A 17344-nucleotide genomic window follows, 5' to 3' on the forward strand; every position below is an offset into this window, starting at 1 on the left:
GCATTGGTCTGGGGCAGGTGAATGAGAAAACCCAAAAGGTGTCCACCATCCAGGGAAGTGAGGCAGAAGTCTGGGCTCACATAGCAGAGATGTCCCCAAAGAGACATGCCTAGGAGGGGGTTTCCAGGTGGGACCTAGGGAGGGAAGGTCACTGTGCTGGGGGACAGCAGGCCTGGTAGGAGAGTGACTTCAGCAGTGGGAGTACTGTACTGGAGAGGGAGGGATTCCACCTGGGGATGGGCTTTGACAAACTTGCTCCAGAATGGAGAGGGATGCCTCGGGTGCTGAGTTGGAAAAGGTGGGTAGAGTGTAGAGAGGCTATTTTAGGCAGGCCTGGGAGTGCAAAGGCCAAAGGCCAGGAGGCTGGTGGAGGCAGAGCAAATGAGGGCAGCAACCTGACTGAGCTCTGGGAGGCAGGCACAGGCTTGGGTGGAGAAGGCTGTATTCAGAGGTTGCAACAGAGGGTTGACGAGGCAGAGAGGGACAGGAACTTCAGGCAGAGAGGAGTTGGGGACTAAGAAACCTTGCATCTCTCCGTAAGGGTAAAAGTTTATATTTGCGATAGCCCCTGCAGTGCACGCACCCTCCTATTGAAAGCATCTTCCAACCTCTGGTGTTTCCATCTCAAGCCTCCCCAACCCCGTCCCATTCCTACGCCCGGTCCTGCCCCAGGGCTCCCAGAGAGTGTGAGGCGGCCCTTTGAGCCCCAAGGCTGACGGGCGGGACCCGGGCGCCCCAAGGACTCTCTGGGTGGAGATGCTCGGGCGGGAGCCGCTCCTCCGAGGTTGGGCGCCGCTCCTCCGAGGTTGTGCGCCGCGAGGGCGCGGGGCGCGTCCGATGGTGGCCGGTGGCGGGGCTCCCCCCCGCCCCCCCGCCCGGCCCGGCCCGGCCAGCCGCGCTTCTCTGCCGCCGCCTCGGGGCGTCTCTGCTTCGCTACGAGCCGGGAACCGCGGCGGCGGCGGCGCGAGGAGGGGAGCGGGCGGCGGCGGCGGTGGCGGCGGCGGCGGCCGCGCCAAGAAGCGCCGGGTCACCGCAGGCTGAGGCGCCCGACGTCCCCGCCCTCCCCCTCGCTCGCCTTCTCCTCCCTCCCGCCTCCCTCGCTCGCTCGCTCCTTCCCTCTCCCCGCCTCCCCTCCGCGCTCCCCCGCCCTCCCCTCCGCGCCTCGCCTCCTCCGCCCCGCGCCCTGCGGTGCTGCAGCTGCGGGCGGCTCCAGCTGCCCCCAGATGTGGGCTGGGCGGCGCGCGGGGAACTTTCGCGCCGGCAGCGAGTGCGGGGCCCCGGCTGCGGTCCGGCTGCCATGGATCCGCCGGCGGGAGCCGCTCACCGCCTGCTCTGCCCCGCGCTGCTGCTGCTGCTGCTGCTGCTACTGCCGCCGCTCCTGCTGCCGCCGCCGCCCGCGGACGCCCGGCTCGCCGCCGCCGCCGCCGACCCCCCAGGTAGGTGCGGCCGGGCCCCCGAGCTCCACGACCCCGGTCGGCCGGGCCCCGCCCCGCGTGCCCCGCCGCCCCCTCCCCAGGCGTCGTCCAGCCCGACTTGGGCAAACTCTGCGCACCCCGCCCGGGGCCAAGTTGGCCAACTTCGGGGCCGGGTTGGTCGCGCAGGGGGCGCCCCGCGGCGCACCGGAGCGCCTCGGGCCGGGGGGAGCCTCGGAGCGTTCGCGGCTCCCGAGACGCGGAGCGTGGAGATGGAGGACCGGGAAAGCCCCGCGGCAGAGAGCGCAGCGCTAGCCCCAGCGGGTCCTGGGGAGCCAGGGCGAGGCTGCGCCGGGGCTCGCGTCCGGGGACGCTCGGGAGGAGCCGGGTGCTGAGCTCGCCGCCTTGGGCCCTGAGGACTGATGGGGCTCCCTGGAGGGAATCCCTGAAGATCCGAGGGACCCTGCTCCACCCCTCCCTGCCCTCGGGCGCGCGGGGAGGGGGGCCAGCGTTGGTCCAACCGAGAGCTGGACACGGAGGACAGGCCGCGCGTGCCGGGGGGAGCCGAGTCCTCGCCGCTCCGGAGGCAAGCGGTGAGGGCGCCCGGGCGGCGGGGACCGCGGAGGGGTAGAGGCGCACGGGTAGGGGGCCAACCGGCAACGGCTTCGGAGCAGCCCCATGTCCTGCCAAGGACGGTAGGTTCAAGGGACCGGGAACAGTCTGACGGGGCCATCCCCAGGGGAACTGTGAGGAGCTCGCGGAGCCCCAACCCGGAACCGGGCAGGGGGCAGAGCTCTTGGCTGGCAGGATCCTAGAGGGGGACGGCCTGGGGGCGGCGGGGCTCCGGAGTGATGTCCCTGTTAACGCCCCTTCCCAGTTGGAAGAAGGCCGGGGAGGTGAAGGTTAGTTTCTGAGGGTTGTTTGGCAGAATGCCCTTCCCTGTTCGCAGCGGCGGCGGGGTGGTGGAGGGATGCGGGGTTTCGCGGCGAGGCTCTGGCGGGTCTGACGCCCCTTCCCGTTGCAGGAGGGCCCCTGGGGCACGGAGCGGAGCGCATCCTGGCGGTGCCGGTGCGCACTGACGCCCAGGGCCGCTTGGTGTCCCACGTGGTGTCGGCGGCGTCTGCCCAGGCTGGGGTACGCGCCCGCAGGGCCGCCCCTGACCAGACCCCGGGCTTACCTGGAGGCAACGAGGAGGACCCCGGCGGCCGCCTCTTCTACAATGTCACAGTCTTCGGCCGAGACCTGCACCTGCGGCTGCGGCCCAATGCCCGCCTCGTGGCGCCCGGGGCCACGGTGGAGTGGCAAAGCGAGTCGGGCGCCACCCGCGTGGAGCCCCTGCTCGGGACGTGCCTCTATGTCGGAGACGTGGCGGGCCTGGCTGAAGCCTCCTCCGTGGCGCTCAGCAACTGCGACGGGCTCGTGAGTACTCACTTCTCTCGCTCCTTTCTGTCCAAGGCCCTTTCCTGGGAATTGGAGGCTGGTTACCTGTGAGTCAAGGCCTGCGCTGAGGACCTCCTCTGTACCCCTGTGTGCAGGGACCACGGGGCACTGACTGAAGTGGTTGGCAGGAAAGCAAGTTATTTTGACCGGCCCGAGAGCGGGTGATTTAGGCAGTGGGTCAGGGTCTCTAAAGCTCTGATCAAGCAGAAGAGTGTGGTGTCCCTTATGCGTGCTGGGCCCCAGGTCTTCCTATCGTAGCCAAGTGTGTGTACATCTCTGGGAGTGTGTGAATCTGCACATGTGTCTTGGAATGTTGGTGTGCACTCGCGTCTGGGTACCTGTGCACCTGCGTGAATATGTGTCTTGTGCGTGAGCGTATCTGTAGGTTTCTGCTCATTTGGGTGTCAGGGTATCTGTTGAGTGTGCGTCCCCGTGCATTTGAGAATGTGGGGTATGTGTGCAAGGGGGCACGTGGGTTGGCGGTCAGTCTGCTTGCTTCTGTGCTACCCAGGGAGCGGGGAGTGGTGCTGAAATGCCCGGTTATTCCTCTGCCCCCTGGCTGACCGGGAGCCACTGATTTTTATGCTGTGGTTTCCTGTTGAACTCCAGCTGGTAATTTGAAAAGTCGGTTTTCTCTCTCTATTTTGAGCCAAGGGGAGCATTTGGAAATACAGGCTCTGGTGCCCACGGGTAGCCTCTGAAGGACAGGAGAGAAGCCCAGTCCCCTCCTGGGACTTTTTGGGCCACCCGGTGCGACTGGAGCCCTGGGAAGGTTTCCTGTTTTCAGGGGCCCCAGAGGGACATGGCTTGGCATCAGGGGGCCTCAGAGGAAGCCTGGATCGATGCTCAGGGAGGAGGCTGACATTGGCAGTGCTCTGTCCGGCCGCCCGGGGCCTGGCATGGGCAGAAGCCACTGCAGTTTTCTATTTTGGATTGGGTGTGCGGTGGTCAGGCTGGCGGTGCTGGCCAGACATCTGAAGCCGCCCACCGTGGCTTCTGCTGTAAGTGCTGCTCAGGACACTCCCGTTCTGAGCGAGTGGCCGCCCTCCCAGCCCTGCTGGCCCCCAAGTCCCCCTGTCCTCAGGCTCGTCCTGCCTGCCTGCAGAGCCAGCAATGACACCAGTGCCCCACAACCGCTAGTGTTCTTTTTATGGAGACACAGGAAATGTCACTTGTTGCTTCGGAAAATCACTGCCTTTGGCTGGATTTCATTAGAACCCAGGCATATTGCAAACAACTGTAAATGTCCTTGGAGGAATTGGGTTATCCTGGTGCGGCCCTTTGTATGTCCGATGACGTCCCCGGCCTCGTAGGTGTGTCTCATTTCGTGCTGCAGGTGAATTTCCTAAATCAAAGGAAATCGGTGCTGGGGACTCCAGGGGTTGGGGGAGTTGACATGGATGCAGTCTGTAGGTGGGCCAGCTCCTGTGTACTGATTAATTCCTGAAGGACAGCACTTCAGGGAGTCTGTGTCACTATATCACTCATTCGTCTGTCATTTGGTGATTCATTTATTTAGCCAGAACCTCCTAGTGTGTTTGTCCACTGTGCCGGTCAGAGGTGTTCCTCGCCCGGTGCCCACCTGGGTTGAGGGGCTGAGCAGTACCCTGTCCCTGCCTTTGACAGTGATCTCCTGGGGGCTCTTTGAAGAAAGAGTTGCCAATAGGCAAAGGTGCATGTTGGCAATCTCAGAAGAGGGAAGAAGACGTGCAGAGGTACCAGGTATGCGTTGGCCGGGTCAGGACAGACATGGTGAGTGAGATGTCACATGTACTGGACACACGCCTGCACACGTACAAGATGGAGCAAGGAAAGAGTTGGACTTGGAAGACTGGCTGGGCCTTGCCTCAGGGGCCTTGAATACTGTCAGTGAAAAATGGCCTTGAGACAGTGGGGCATCAATTTTAGTTCTTTAAATTTCTTTGTTTTTCTTTTTTTTTCTTCTTCTATTCTTTCTTCCTTCCTTCCTTCCTTCCTTCCTTCCTTCCTTCCTTCCTTCCTTCCCTCCCTCCCTCCCTCCCTCCCTTCCTTCTTTCCTTCCTTCCTTCCTTTGGCCTAGAGACGGTAGGGCATCAATATTAGTTTTTTACTATTTTTCTTTTTTTTCTTTTCCCCTTCCTTCCTTCCTTCCTTCCTTCCTTCCTTCCTTCCTTCCTTCCTTCCTTCTTCCCTCCCTCCCTCCCTTCCTTCCTCCCTCCCTCCCTTCCTCCCTCCCTCCCTTCCTTCTTTCCTTCCCTCCTTCCTTTTGTTTTGGCATGTGTGCCTCTTCTCATTTTATAACAATTAATTCCTTAACCTTTGAAGCCTCTCTGCATCAGTGATAGGCCTGGGGCTTTATACATCATGCAAAGCCGTGGTCTCCACAGCTGTCCTGCAGGGGAGGGATCCTCATCCCTGGTTTGCAGATAGGCAGGGAGACTCTAGGATAAGCCACTTGCTCAAGACCACATAGGTAGGATTCTGGCCTGGTTCTCTCCAGCTACTTTTTCCACAGCGCTCCCAAGACACTGAGATAGGCAATACCTGTGCATCCCCTCCGAATGGGCCTTATATGGATAAATGCATCTCACTCACCCAGAAACCCAGGCCCTTAACCCCCGTGCCACACAGGCCACCTTTCTCCTCAGCTTTTGCTCTTCCTTCATAGATAACACAACACATGAAGCAGGTATGTCAGGCTGTGGTGTGTGTGCAAATCCCCAGGGACCTGGTTAAAATGCAGGTTCATCACATCTGCGGTGGGGCCTGAAGTTCTGCATTTCTCATAAGCTCCGAGGCTAATGCTCCTGGGCCTCAGCTTGCCCTTTGAGAAGCCAGGCTCAATAGCCCCCTTTCTGCAAGAGAGTTCTGCAGATTGTAACACACGTTGCCTCTAGCAAATGGGGTTCAGCTGACAAACTGGTGTGGGCAGTGCTGTACCTTGCATTCAGCTTGTGAGATTCAGGGAGTCCATCGGGATCTCTGAGAAGTTCTGTAATGAAGAAGTCGTCTCAGGGCTCCTGGGTGGCTCTGTCGGTTAAGTGTCTGGCTCTTGATCTCAGGTCAGGTCTTGATCTCAGGGTTGTGATTTCAAACCCTGAGTTGGACTCCATGCTGGGCGTGGAGCCTACTTAAAAAAAAAAAAAAGGAAATGTCTTGTGCTCTGTGTAATCCATCATGTTCTACGCAGATGGGACCGTGGAACCCCTTCTTTGCAGCACATTTGGAACTAGTCTTCCTGGAAGACGTGAAGAGAAACCACAGAGCAGGGTCCCAGCAGGCAGCTGTGGTCTTAGAGCTTACATTTAGATGGGACATGCCTTTCCCAAGAGCCACAAGCCCTTTCAGGCCTAATGTCCTGCTCCTGGCCAGGGACACACAGTTGGTCATCTACTTGCCTGGCCCTGAGTTTGTTTCTCTGCTTTAAAGGAAGGCACAGTGGCAGTAGCTTTGTTTTCTGTGGACAGCAATCTCCTAATCGAGGAGATTCTTAATTCACCATATTTGTCAGGATCTTTTCAGTTACAAGTGACAGCTTAAGTTAAATTAGTTTAAACAAACAAAAAAAGGGAAGTTATTAGCCCACAGAATGGTAAATCTTCAGGCATGGCTGAATCCAGGTGCACTTGTCTCCTGTCTCTGTCTTCTATGTGTTAGCTTTGTTGTCAGGTGCAATTCTTCTGTGGTGCCCCCGTCTTTCCAGGGGCCCAGCAGTGCCTGACTGACATCTTTTTCTGATTATTTCTGGCTGAGTCCTGGGTATGACTCTGGCTAGCCTGGGGTCTAATGCTCTTGGGAGAACCCCAGAAATGGAGACGGGAAGAGGTGCTGTTTCCTCAGTTACCATGAGATTGGGATTCTGGGCCTGCCAAGATGTAGATCTTTCTGGAGTCAGGTAGAGGTGCAGACTCAAGAGATGCCACATGAAGACATGCTTTGTAAGGCATGCCGGGCACTTTATTTCCAGAGAGGCTGGGAAATGTAGAGTTTCCAGGTTGTCTTTTTTTTTTTTTTTTTTTTTTTACAGCCACTAGACAGAAATTGTTCATGATATGCACAGGGAAAGGGTAAAGTTTGTCTTTTCACAATGCATAAGAAAATTACGCTTAATGAAGGATTCTTGCATGTCGCGTTGCTATAGTTTTCTAGTACCTCTCGGGCCACGTGATAGGTATGCTAATTTCACATCATTCTTATATGCTCATCAAAAACCCAATAAGGGGCACCTGGTGTCTCAGTCAGTTAAACGTCCGACTCTTGATTTTGGCCCAGGTCATGATCTCAAGGTTGTGAGATCGAGTCCCCTGTCAGGTTCTGTGCTGAGAGTGGAGTCTGCTTAAGATTTTTTTTCTCTCTCTCTCTCCCTTTGCCCCGCTCCCCTCCTCAAAAATACAGCAACAACAACGAGAAGACTGTTGGCATAAAAATAATAGTAACTCGTAGTTTTTTGTGCCTCTACTATGTGCCAGGCTCCCTGCTGAGCACCTGATATCACCCTGTTCAATCCTCGCACTATCCTGTGGTCTATGCCTGATATCCCCATTCTACAGATGAATGAACTGAACCTCCAAATGCTGAAACCTTGCTTCTGATTCGAAGACCACACCAACTACATTTTATTGCCTTTTTTTTTTTGCATGCCAACAAAAAAGAATAAAAAGGAAGAAATGTATTTCTTGAAAACAGTCCTTACCTTTCCTGTTTTGACTCTTGGAGACCTTCTCAGTCAGGGGCGTTGCCTGTTGTTTGTGGGAGCAGGGAGCAGTCCTGGTGGCTGACACACTGCTCACCTGCTCCAGCCTGCAGCCCCTGGCAGGTTGCCTCAGTCTTCACAGCTGGGTGATGGCGGCGGGGACTCCAGTAGGACCCAAGCACCCCGCACCACCTCTGCCTCCCACCTCAGTGCAGCTCTGGGGACCTCTCTGGCCAGATAGGGCCTGACAGGGCCAGTGGGTGGAAGTCTTCATGGGCTAGGCAGTGGGAAGGGTCTGGTCTCTGAGGTCTGGTCCCATCCTGAGGTCTGACCAGGGGGGCAGTGTATATCCTAATGTGGGAGCTCAGTATGAGCCCCCATGATTCTGCTAGGCAGAGCCCTCATCATATGGCCAAGGTTGAGAGACGCCCAAGGACTTCTGCCTGGTGGGCTGGGGCTCCTGGCCAGGATGACAGCCTGGCCAGGAGCCAACTCTGTCCAGCCTTTTTTTTTTTTTTTTTTTTTTTACATTTATTTATTTTTGAGAGAGGGAGAGAGAGAGAGAGAGAGGGAGAGAATGCACACATGTGTGTGTGAGCATGGGGGTGGGGCAGAGAGAGGGGGATGGAGGGTTTGAAGTGGGTTCCATGCTGTCAGCACAGAGCCCGACGTGGGGCTCAAACCCACGAACTGTGAGATCGCGACCTGAGCGGAAGTGGGACGCTTCACCGACTGAGCCACCCAGGTGACCCTGTCCAGTCTTTTTAAGTGTCACCAAGGTCTACAGAGAAAAGTCATTTGCTGGCTCAAGGAACCAAGATGAGTTTCATTCCAGCTGGCTCAGATGCTAGAGTCGGGCAGGCAGGTGTGGCAGGCTCCGGCTGTGGGGCTGGGGTGAGGGTGCCTAGGACTTGCAGCTGTCCCTTGTAAGGTCTTCCTCCCTCCCACCCTACCTTGGCACTGCCTGGTTGGGGAGGGCAGTGAGAAGATCTCAGGAACACCACAGAGGGGCTGTGGGACATTCCAAGTTCCCTGGGTCTTGCTTGGGGTTCCTCAGGTCAGAACAGCAGAGGCATCTGTTTGGCCCCTGCTCTTGGCAATCTACACAGCTGTCCCAGAGTAGTCTCAGCCTCCTCCATGGCTTCTTGGCTCCTTGTTGTTTTAAGATTCATTTAGTTTACATGACAGAAAACTGACTTATAATGAATGAAATAAACAAGGGAGGTCATGGGCCCAATTATCTATGGGGTCCTGAGGAATTCAGGCATGGCTGGATCCAGGGGCTCAGGGCTTCTTTCAGCACATGCTCTCTGCCTTTCAGTTCTGTCACTCTTTGTGTTTATCTCAACATGGCCTTCCCCATGTGGGGGCCACCGGCAACTCCTGCTTAATTTGTCTTCTTCCACGGTGGCAATCAGAAATGGAGAGCAGTTCTTTCTGGGTGGTTCCTGCTAGCATCCTGGAGAGGGCTCTGATAGGGCCCATTTTTATTTTTATTTTTTATTTTTTTTAATATATGAAATTTATTGTCAGATTGGTTTCCATACAACACCCAGTGCTCATCCCAAAAGATGCCCTCTTCAATACCCATCACCTACCCTCCCCTCCCTCCCACCCCCCATCAACCCTCAGTTTGTTCTCAGTTCTTAAGAGTCTCTTATGCTTTGGCTCTCTCCCACTCTAACCTCTTTGTTTGTTTGTTTTTTTCCCTTCCCCTCCCCCATGGGTTTCTGTTAAGTTTCTCAGGATCCACCTAAGAGTGAAAGCATATGGTATCTGTCTTCCTCTGTATGGCTTATTTCACTTAGCATCACACTCTCCAGTTCCATCCACGTTGCCACAAAGAGCCATATTTCGTTCTTTCTCATTGCCACGTAGTACTTCATTGTGTGTATAAACCACAATTTCTTTATCCATTCATCAGTTGATGGACATTTAGGCTCTTTCCACAATTTGGCTATTGTTGAGAGTGCTGCTATAAACATTGGGGTACAAGTGCCCCTATGCATCAGTACTCCTGTATCCCTTGGGTAAATTCCTAGCAGTGCTACTGCTGGGTCATAGGGTAGGTCTATTTTTAATTTCCTGAGGAACCTCCACACTGTGTTCCAGAGCAGCTGCACCAGTTTGCATTCCCACCAACAGTGCAAGAGGGTTCCCATTTCTCCACATCCTCTCCAGCATCTATAGTCTCCGGATTTGTTCATTTTGGCCACTCTGACTGGCGTGAGGTGATATCTGAGTGTGGTTTTGATTTGTATTTCCCTGATGAGGAGCGACGTTGAGCATCTTTTCATGTGCCTGTTGGCCATCCGGATGTCTTCTTTAGAGAAGTGTCTATTCATGTTTTCTGTGATAGGGCCCATTTTTAAACTGATCGCTATGATGTAGGCCTGGCCTGAGTCTCTTGCTCACCTTTGGGATTGAAAGTGAGGGTCAGATCCCCAAGCTCTGGAGTGGGTTTGTGTTTTATGTAAAAGCAAGAGGAGGGTGAATGTGCCAGGCGGATGAAAACAGTTGCCACCACACATTCCACCCGGACTCCAGGTCCCAGAGTCCAGCCCAGGTCTCTTCCTGGGCTCCAGACTTGCCTGCGCAGCTGCCTCCAGGGCTCCTTCTCTGGTTGACCCCATGCTTCTGAAATGGAATGCACTCTCCATTCTCTTCCAGACCCCACCCTTTCTTGGGTGGGAATCCCAGGATCACCCCTCTCCTCCCTGTGCATGACCCCAAATCCAGCCAGCCACCATCTTAGACATCTCTGGACTTCATTCCAGTGCCCACCTCTCCACCATGCCTGACTCTAAGCCCTGTCTTTTGTGCCTGTGTTCCTCAGCTGCTGCTGAATGGTCTCTCCCCAGCAACTCTTGCCTCACACAGCAGCCAGACTGATTTTATAAACCACATATTAAATCATGTCACTCCTTTGTTCAAGATCTTTCAATGATTTTTATTGCCCTTAAAAAAAAAAACCCCGGAAAAACATCCAAACCCACTGGCCTGGCATTCAAGGCCCCCTATGACCTGGCCCAGTGGCTTCCAGGTTCGTCTGTCATTGTGTCCCCCTCATGCCTGTGCCCCAGTCACACTGATCTTTTATTTCCTCCAACTCTGACACTCCCAGCTCAGGGCCTTTGCATAGGCTGTGTGCCTGGACCACTCTTATCCCTTCATCTTTACTTGGCTCAGTCTGTAGGTCTCAGCCAAGTGGCATTTCATACAGGAAGCCATCCTAGACATTCGCATGCCATGTTACACTCTGTGCTTCTTAGTAACCTGTACCATAGGTAATGTGTATCTGGCTATGTCTGGGCTATGTAGGGCCCAGCTGTGAAATCAGAGTTCCTGAAGCCTATGTAGGAAAGGGCTGGGGACTTGCCCTTGAGACCCCGTACCCTTCCCTTCCGCGCCCCCCCCCCCCCCAATGCCCAGGGCTGGCCTGCCTCTCCTTATCTGCTCTCTTGCCAATCCCAGAATGTCCACCTTCAGTGGGGCAGACCACTGAGAATGGCTGACAGCTCTGCCTTCTTTCCCACAGGAAAGCACTTGTACACACATGTGGTATTACAGGTTTCTTGCCCCCACTTCGGGGTTCATGAAACCTGAGTTCAAAACCACTGGTCTAAATCAAACTAAGTAGGGGAGGGAAGTCCCCCCCCCCCAAGCCCACCCCAGGCATGTATGGGGAAGTGTTAGGTGGGGGTGAGGAGATATCAGGCTGGGCTCTGGCAAGCCACCTTGCAAGCCTGGGCAAATCCTCCTACCATGAGAGCCATCAATTGGTCCGGATGGAAAGTGGGGGTTGGAGTTAACCATTTCTAGGACCCTTCCAGGGCAACTCCAGGTGTCTTAGGGGCCAGGTGGGGAACAGACAGACACACGTGAGGGAACAGAGTTGGAGGATGGAGAGGCGGGGATCCCAGCGGACCCAAGCCCCACCTCCCTTGAGAGATTGTTGCCTCTGGTGAGTGTGGGCTCTTTGCTGCAGAATCCTCTATTGTTACTTCAGAGAAACTATGTTTCTGAATCTGTTGATATCATGCGGGCAAACAAGTCCAGTGTGAAGACTGATAGGTCCCCTGACAGGGCCTCCAGAGGCAGGTGTGGAAGCACTGGGAGATGTGCTAGCAGCAGGATCATTAGATGGGCCAGGGTTCCCTGCCAGCAGGGGCTGGGGAACCTGCTGAGAACCCAGCCTCACTTCATCACAGCTGTCCCACATACCCTTCCAGGACATCCACAACCTTCTGACTGACCTCCCCACCACTTCTCACTGGGAAGGATTTGGTGGAAGGGAAGGAGCTTCCTAGGGGCTCTTCCCTGCCTGGGCTGGGTAGGAACATGCACTGACCTGTGGCTGCCATGATGGAGGCTTACTTGTCAGGAGTTTGTGTTCAAGGTGGCAGATCAGCAGCCTGTGACCCCACCCCACCACCCCATTTCCTCGTGGTGGCCCCTCAGAATGAGACTCATCTGTCTTTATAATAAGGCATCCAAAGGCAGGGGCGCCTGGGTAGCTCAGTCGGTTAAGCGTCAGACTTCAGCTCAGGTCACGATCTCGCGTCCAACTTTGGCGCAGGTGATGCTCTTGCAGTTTATGGGTTCAAGCCCCGTGTTAGGCTCTGTGCTGACACCTGGGAGTCTGGAGCCTGGTTTGGATTCTGTGCCTCCCTCTCTTTCTGCCCTCCCTCGCTCACACTGTCTCTCTCAAAAATAAATAAACGTTAAAAAAAAAAAAAGAATAAGGCATCCAAAGGCACCTAGAGTAGTCAAAATCATAGACAGGAGAGTGCTGGTTGCCAGGGGCTGGGGGGACGAGGGGAGAGGAGTTATTATTAATAGTTACGGTTTCAGTTCTACAAGGAAAAAAAGAATTATAGATATGGATAGTGGTGATGGTTGCACAACATTAAGAATGCATTTACTAGCACACTAAGAACTACACAAAGAATGGTTAAGATGGTAAATTTTATGTTGTGTGTATTTTACCACGTGAAAAAGGGCATCTGAGGACTCATGGGATTCAGTAGGTAGTTCAGGGTTGGAGTGGTGCCCCTTGAATCCCACTCACCCAGTTTTCCTCCCCTGTGTGACTCTTTCCCCTGGAGGACCAGTGGCTGCGGCTGTCCCCACACCCCTCACATCCCCAGGGACAGGCTGGGGAAAGAGAAGCTGTCTAGTTTTTGGAGGTTCCCGCCAGTCTTGAGCTTCACTCTGGCTGGGATTAGGTCACGGGACTTTTCTATAGCCAATCACTGTGACCCAGGAATGCCATGTGCTGATTGGCTCTGGCTGAGTCATATGCCGCAGCCACGGCTTCGAACAGCGCCGGGAGAGCGCCGGGAGCTACGACCACCCGTGACTGCGGGGTAGCGGCTTCCCGCCTGTGTCACTCTTCTGCCGGCTGAGGGCCCTGCTGCCCGCGCTGTCCCTCAAGAAAAGGCAGCGGATCAGTGTCTATACCGGCTACCTTTCCTGGAACATGTACCCTATCACTGCGGTCGTCCTGTGAGCTCGCCATTGCTGTCCCCCTTTGACAGATGAGGAAACTGAGGCTCTGGTGAGTTACTCGGATCTGTGGGCTCTCCCAGTGTGGTGTCGCCTCTCTCCATGGAATCCTCTAGGGTAAAGGACATAGTGGATTGGTCAGTCACCGATCTCCGAGCCTGAGCTCTAGGAAGCCAGCTCTTTCTGAGTCATCCTCTGTCACCTTGACACCCCCTGCCCTGACTCTGTGGCCATGTGTGTTTCTGGCACTGGTTGTGGAGTGTAACGGTGCCATCCATTTATGTGTTGGCAGGTTTCAGGCTCTTTCTGCCCCATGGCCAGCCTTGGCTGCCTGTCCCCTTGTGCCCCCAGCCCTTAGTGAGTGAAGAGTGATGCTGAGGGTCAGCTGGAAGGTGGGGAAGGCCAGATCCTCACCTAGGCCTGCTGTGAGCACCATGAGTGCCATAGCCAGGGTGAGCACTCACTGAGGAGCTCCTTTGCTCTGAGACACAGGGACACCTCCCATGGCCTGGAGTGTCCACCTAGCACTGAGGCTGGCTTTACTGTGCAGTGGCCTCAGCTGTGGTCTGGGCCTCCCCGTTCTGGTCTCTGAGATCCATAGGGGCAAATGCATGTGGGGTCCTTCCTGGGACCTTGGGTCTGTACTGGCAGGCAGACACATCCTTCATTACTCTCACTGCCCTCCTCTGCTTGGGCAGCCTGGGGGAACATATGTGCATGTTTGTGTGCCTCTGCATGGCAATGTATGTGTGTATGTGGAAAGGTGTGAGTGTGTGTGCATGTGCATGTGCATGCATATCTGTGTGAGTGTGATGTGAAAATGGATGTGCATGTAAGTGTGTGTGTGTGTCCATGCATGGGAGCGTATGCATTGGAGTGAGCATGAGTGTGAGCATGTGTGTGGGTGTGAATGTGCATGTTTGTGTCTGTGTGTAGGTGTATATATGTCCCCATTTGAGTGAGCATGTGCATTCAAGTGTGAGTGTGTATCATGGTCGTGTGTGTTCTTGGCAGGGGCTTCCTTCAAGGGGAGGGGATTGAGAGGGAGTAGAGGTACTGAGGGGAGGGGGAGACCCCAGCCCTCTGAATCTTGGGACCACCTTGGATCCCCCTTCCCCCACTGGCAGGCGCTCTGGAATGGGAGGGCCCAGGTAGGAGCCTCTTGCTCTGCTGCTTATGTTTCATATTAAATGTCAACTGTCCACCGGGTCTGCGGTGCTGCCATTAATATGGAGAAGTTATTACAGAGCCTGGAGCTGGCTCCTCGGGCTCATCCATGAATTTCAATTACCTTGCACATCTACTCTAGGCCTGTGGAGTGGGGTGCACAGCTTCTCCTTGGAGGCAGAGGAAACCCTGGCATCCAGGACCCAGGCCCAGACAGTGCAGGGAGCCTAGGCAGGCTCTGCGCTGCCCCACCTTGCCCTGCAGGTTTCAAGCGAGCACGGACTTGGTGTGGCCCAGAGGCTGCCGTGTCACACGGTCATCTCTGTCCCACATAACTGGGCAGCCAGGACAAAGGCTAAAATGCCACTAAACCTCATTTCCTTGGCTTGCAAAGGAGGGGAACCTATCCACACCCGCCTTGCTGGGCATTGGAAGGATGCGTGGGTGCACAGCAAGCCCTTAGCCCAGGCCTAGGGCTTGGGAAATTTATGAATTTCATCAGATTGAAGGTGCCATCAATCATAGGGCACACCAAGTAAGAGCAGACACTCCTGATAAAACTGTGCCGTGCTGCCTTAACTTCGGTCCTAAGAGGCATAGATAGGCACCAGCCACCCTGCCCCTAGTTGCTCCAAAGAGTGGGCCATTTCTCCCTTCTCACTCACTTTGCTTACTTAGCATGTGACTGCCTTCTTCATTTTGGGGTGTCTTCTTCTCCTTGGTAAAGTGTGGGGTTGCGGTCATTCCTCCAGGGACATTCCTCACTGATGCCAAAGCTACACACTTCCTTGTCTCAGTGACCTTTTGCACTTGCTATAAATGTTTGCCATTGTGGTGTGGTTTTTCGAGGACATTTTGGGTGGCAAGGATCTCCACACAAGAAGAGCTGCCCCTACACCCAATTCAAGTGAAGTAATAGCAATATGAGTGAAACACCATGGGCAGGCGGGTGCATGCCAGCCAACACCAGCCACTGCATGGTTGCTGCCGACTGCTGGTGGTGAGAAGATCCGTTGATTTCCTCCCCAGTTCAGAGGTGGTAAATGCGAAAAATGTGCATCTAGAGTCCTGGGCATGCAGTTTTTATTGTTGTTGTTGCTAGTATTATTATGTTACAAACGATTTCAGGGCACTGTCTGAGAGCTGGCACGCAACTCTCAGGCCGAGAAGCAGAGCAGCGGCTGACACAGGGCCATTCACGCCAGAGGGACTAGCCCTTGCTAGCTCTGTGAGCAGAATATTCAAGGATTCATCTTTGAACCTGGATATTTCTCCTCTGAAAGCAGGGATTGTGACTCCATGGCAAATAAGGTGTATTTCTGTTCCATGCAAGATTTGTCTAAGTCTCAGGCGTGGCCAGTGTGATTGGGAACAGAGCTTCTGTAGGTACGATGAAAAGTGGCTCAAGCGTGGTGAACATGAATGTATATAAAAAAAACACACATCAATGTTTTTTTAATGGATGACGCCACATACCGTCTCCCGTCACTTGCAAACGAAATGTCGGGTTGATCGATATCACAGATAAATTCTGTTTTTCTGTCACTCTGTTCTTCAACCTGTACTAAACTGTGTTTATCATTAGAGCCTTTAAGCTGTGATATCTGAAGTATTAGCTACTTTATAGCTACACTGTCCACCACGGTTAGCTATGAGCCAGCTGAGCTATGAGCTGGGTGAGGCTTTTGACTATTTGAAATGTGACTGGTCTGAAGTGAGTGTGTGAAGTGAGTGCCTAAGTGTAAAATACTCAGTATTCAAAGACTTATTACAAAAAAATATATAAGATATTTCATGATTATCTAGAAGTATTGATCATAGGTTAAAATGTTAATCATTTGGATATACCGGATAAAGTAAGAAATATTGCTGAAATTAATTTCACCTTTTTTTTTTTCCCTCAACGTGGCTCCATGTGAAGTTCTCATTACATTTCTGTTGGACGGTGCTGATTTGAGACATCTGGCTGGATACCTCCCGTTTTGCTGTTACTCTTTTGCAAAATTTTCTTGGCTGGTCACATCTGTTTATTCTTTCAATTGAATTTTAGAATTGTTTTGTCAGGTTAAAAACATCCCTTGCGAATTTGATTGACATTAAATTAAACCTAGAAACCAATTAAAGGAGGAATTGACATAATTTACAGCATTTACCAGGAACATGGTGTATTTTTCAATCGATTTAATTCTGCTTTGATGTTACTCAGTAAAGTATTATACATTTTTTATATGGGTCACCCATTGTTTTAAATCACGGTCATTTCAAGGATTTTTTTCCTTTTTGCTATTTACTGAATCATTTCCATCTATCGTTGGTGTACAGGAAGGTTATTGATTTTTATATAATTATCTTTTATCAAGCTGCTTGATTGAACTCATTAATTCTAATATATCTTTGTGGATTCCCTTGGGTTTTCTAGGTATACAGTTGTACTGTCTGTAAACGATGATGATTTTGGAGCCTCATTTCCAATCTGCACTATCTAGAACCTTCAGAGTAACGTTAAGTAACAGCAGTGGCTTTGTGCATCCGCGTCTGTGCCTGGCTCTGATGGGAACGCCCCTGGCATTTCTCTGCTTAATAAAATATGCTTGCTCGTGGACTAAGATGGATTTTGTGTGAAGGCAATATCCTCTGATTTCTAGTTTTCTGAGGTCCTATTTTTATCAGCAAAGGAGCTGAAATCTAGATAAAATGTGTCTAATACCTCACACACCACCCCCACCCCCACCCCAAGCCAGAGAGGCGTTATACAATTCCCAGGGGGCTGTCTTTTCTGAGGACCTGGGACTCAGGGCTGCTGGCCACACAGGTGGCTTCCGGGACTGGAACCAGTTCTCAGAAAGCCCATGAGTGGGGGAATTGCCACCTCAACAGGCCACATTTTCCTTCTCAGTGGTGTCTCTCCCAACCTTCACTGTTTCCCAGGCAGACCTCCTGAGTCTTACAGAAGATGGTAGTTGTTGGTACCTGCCCACAGAGGCCCCCACTGGCTCCCACTGGTACTTTTATTCCCACATGCCTCTAGAAAGTCTTTTCTCAAAGACCATCGCCCCCCCCCCCCGCCCCCCGCTGCCTTAGAGGAAATCTATAGCCTGTTGTGTAGAGAATAAAACTGTTTTCCCTTGTGTTGTCTGTCTGTCTG

General features: G+C 53.6%; 1 protein-coding gene across 3 annotated transcripts in view; it reads left to right on the forward strand.

Moving 5' to 3' along the window:
- Positions 1 to 1165: 1165 nt before the first annotated feature.
- ADAMTS2 (ADAM metallopeptidase with thrombospondin type 1 motif 2) overlaps positions 1166 to 17344 on the forward strand; it is a 240866-nt gene continuing 224687 nt past the window's right edge. Inside the window, exons 1-2 of one of the 3 annotated variants that reach the window (XM_053219598.1) lie at positions 1166 to 1436; positions 2437 to 2831. In XM_053219598.1, coding sequence (XP_053075573.1) covers positions 1298 to 1436; positions 2437 to 2831 — 534 coding nt within the window. In that variant the 5' untranslated portion in view covers positions 1166 to 1297. Of the gene's footprint in view, positions 1437 to 2436; positions 2832 to 17344 lie in introns of those variants that run through there. The other 2 variants (XM_027076927.2, XM_053219604.1) reach the window with 2 other exon arrangements.

The sequence above is a fragment of the Acinonyx jubatus genome, chromosome A1, assembly GCF_027475565.1.
Source record: "Acinonyx jubatus isolate Ajub_Pintada_27869175 chromosome A1, VMU_Ajub_asm_v1.0, whole genome shotgun sequence".
NCBI classification, from domain to species: domain Eukaryota; kingdom Metazoa; phylum Chordata; class Mammalia; order Carnivora; family Felidae; genus Acinonyx; species Acinonyx jubatus.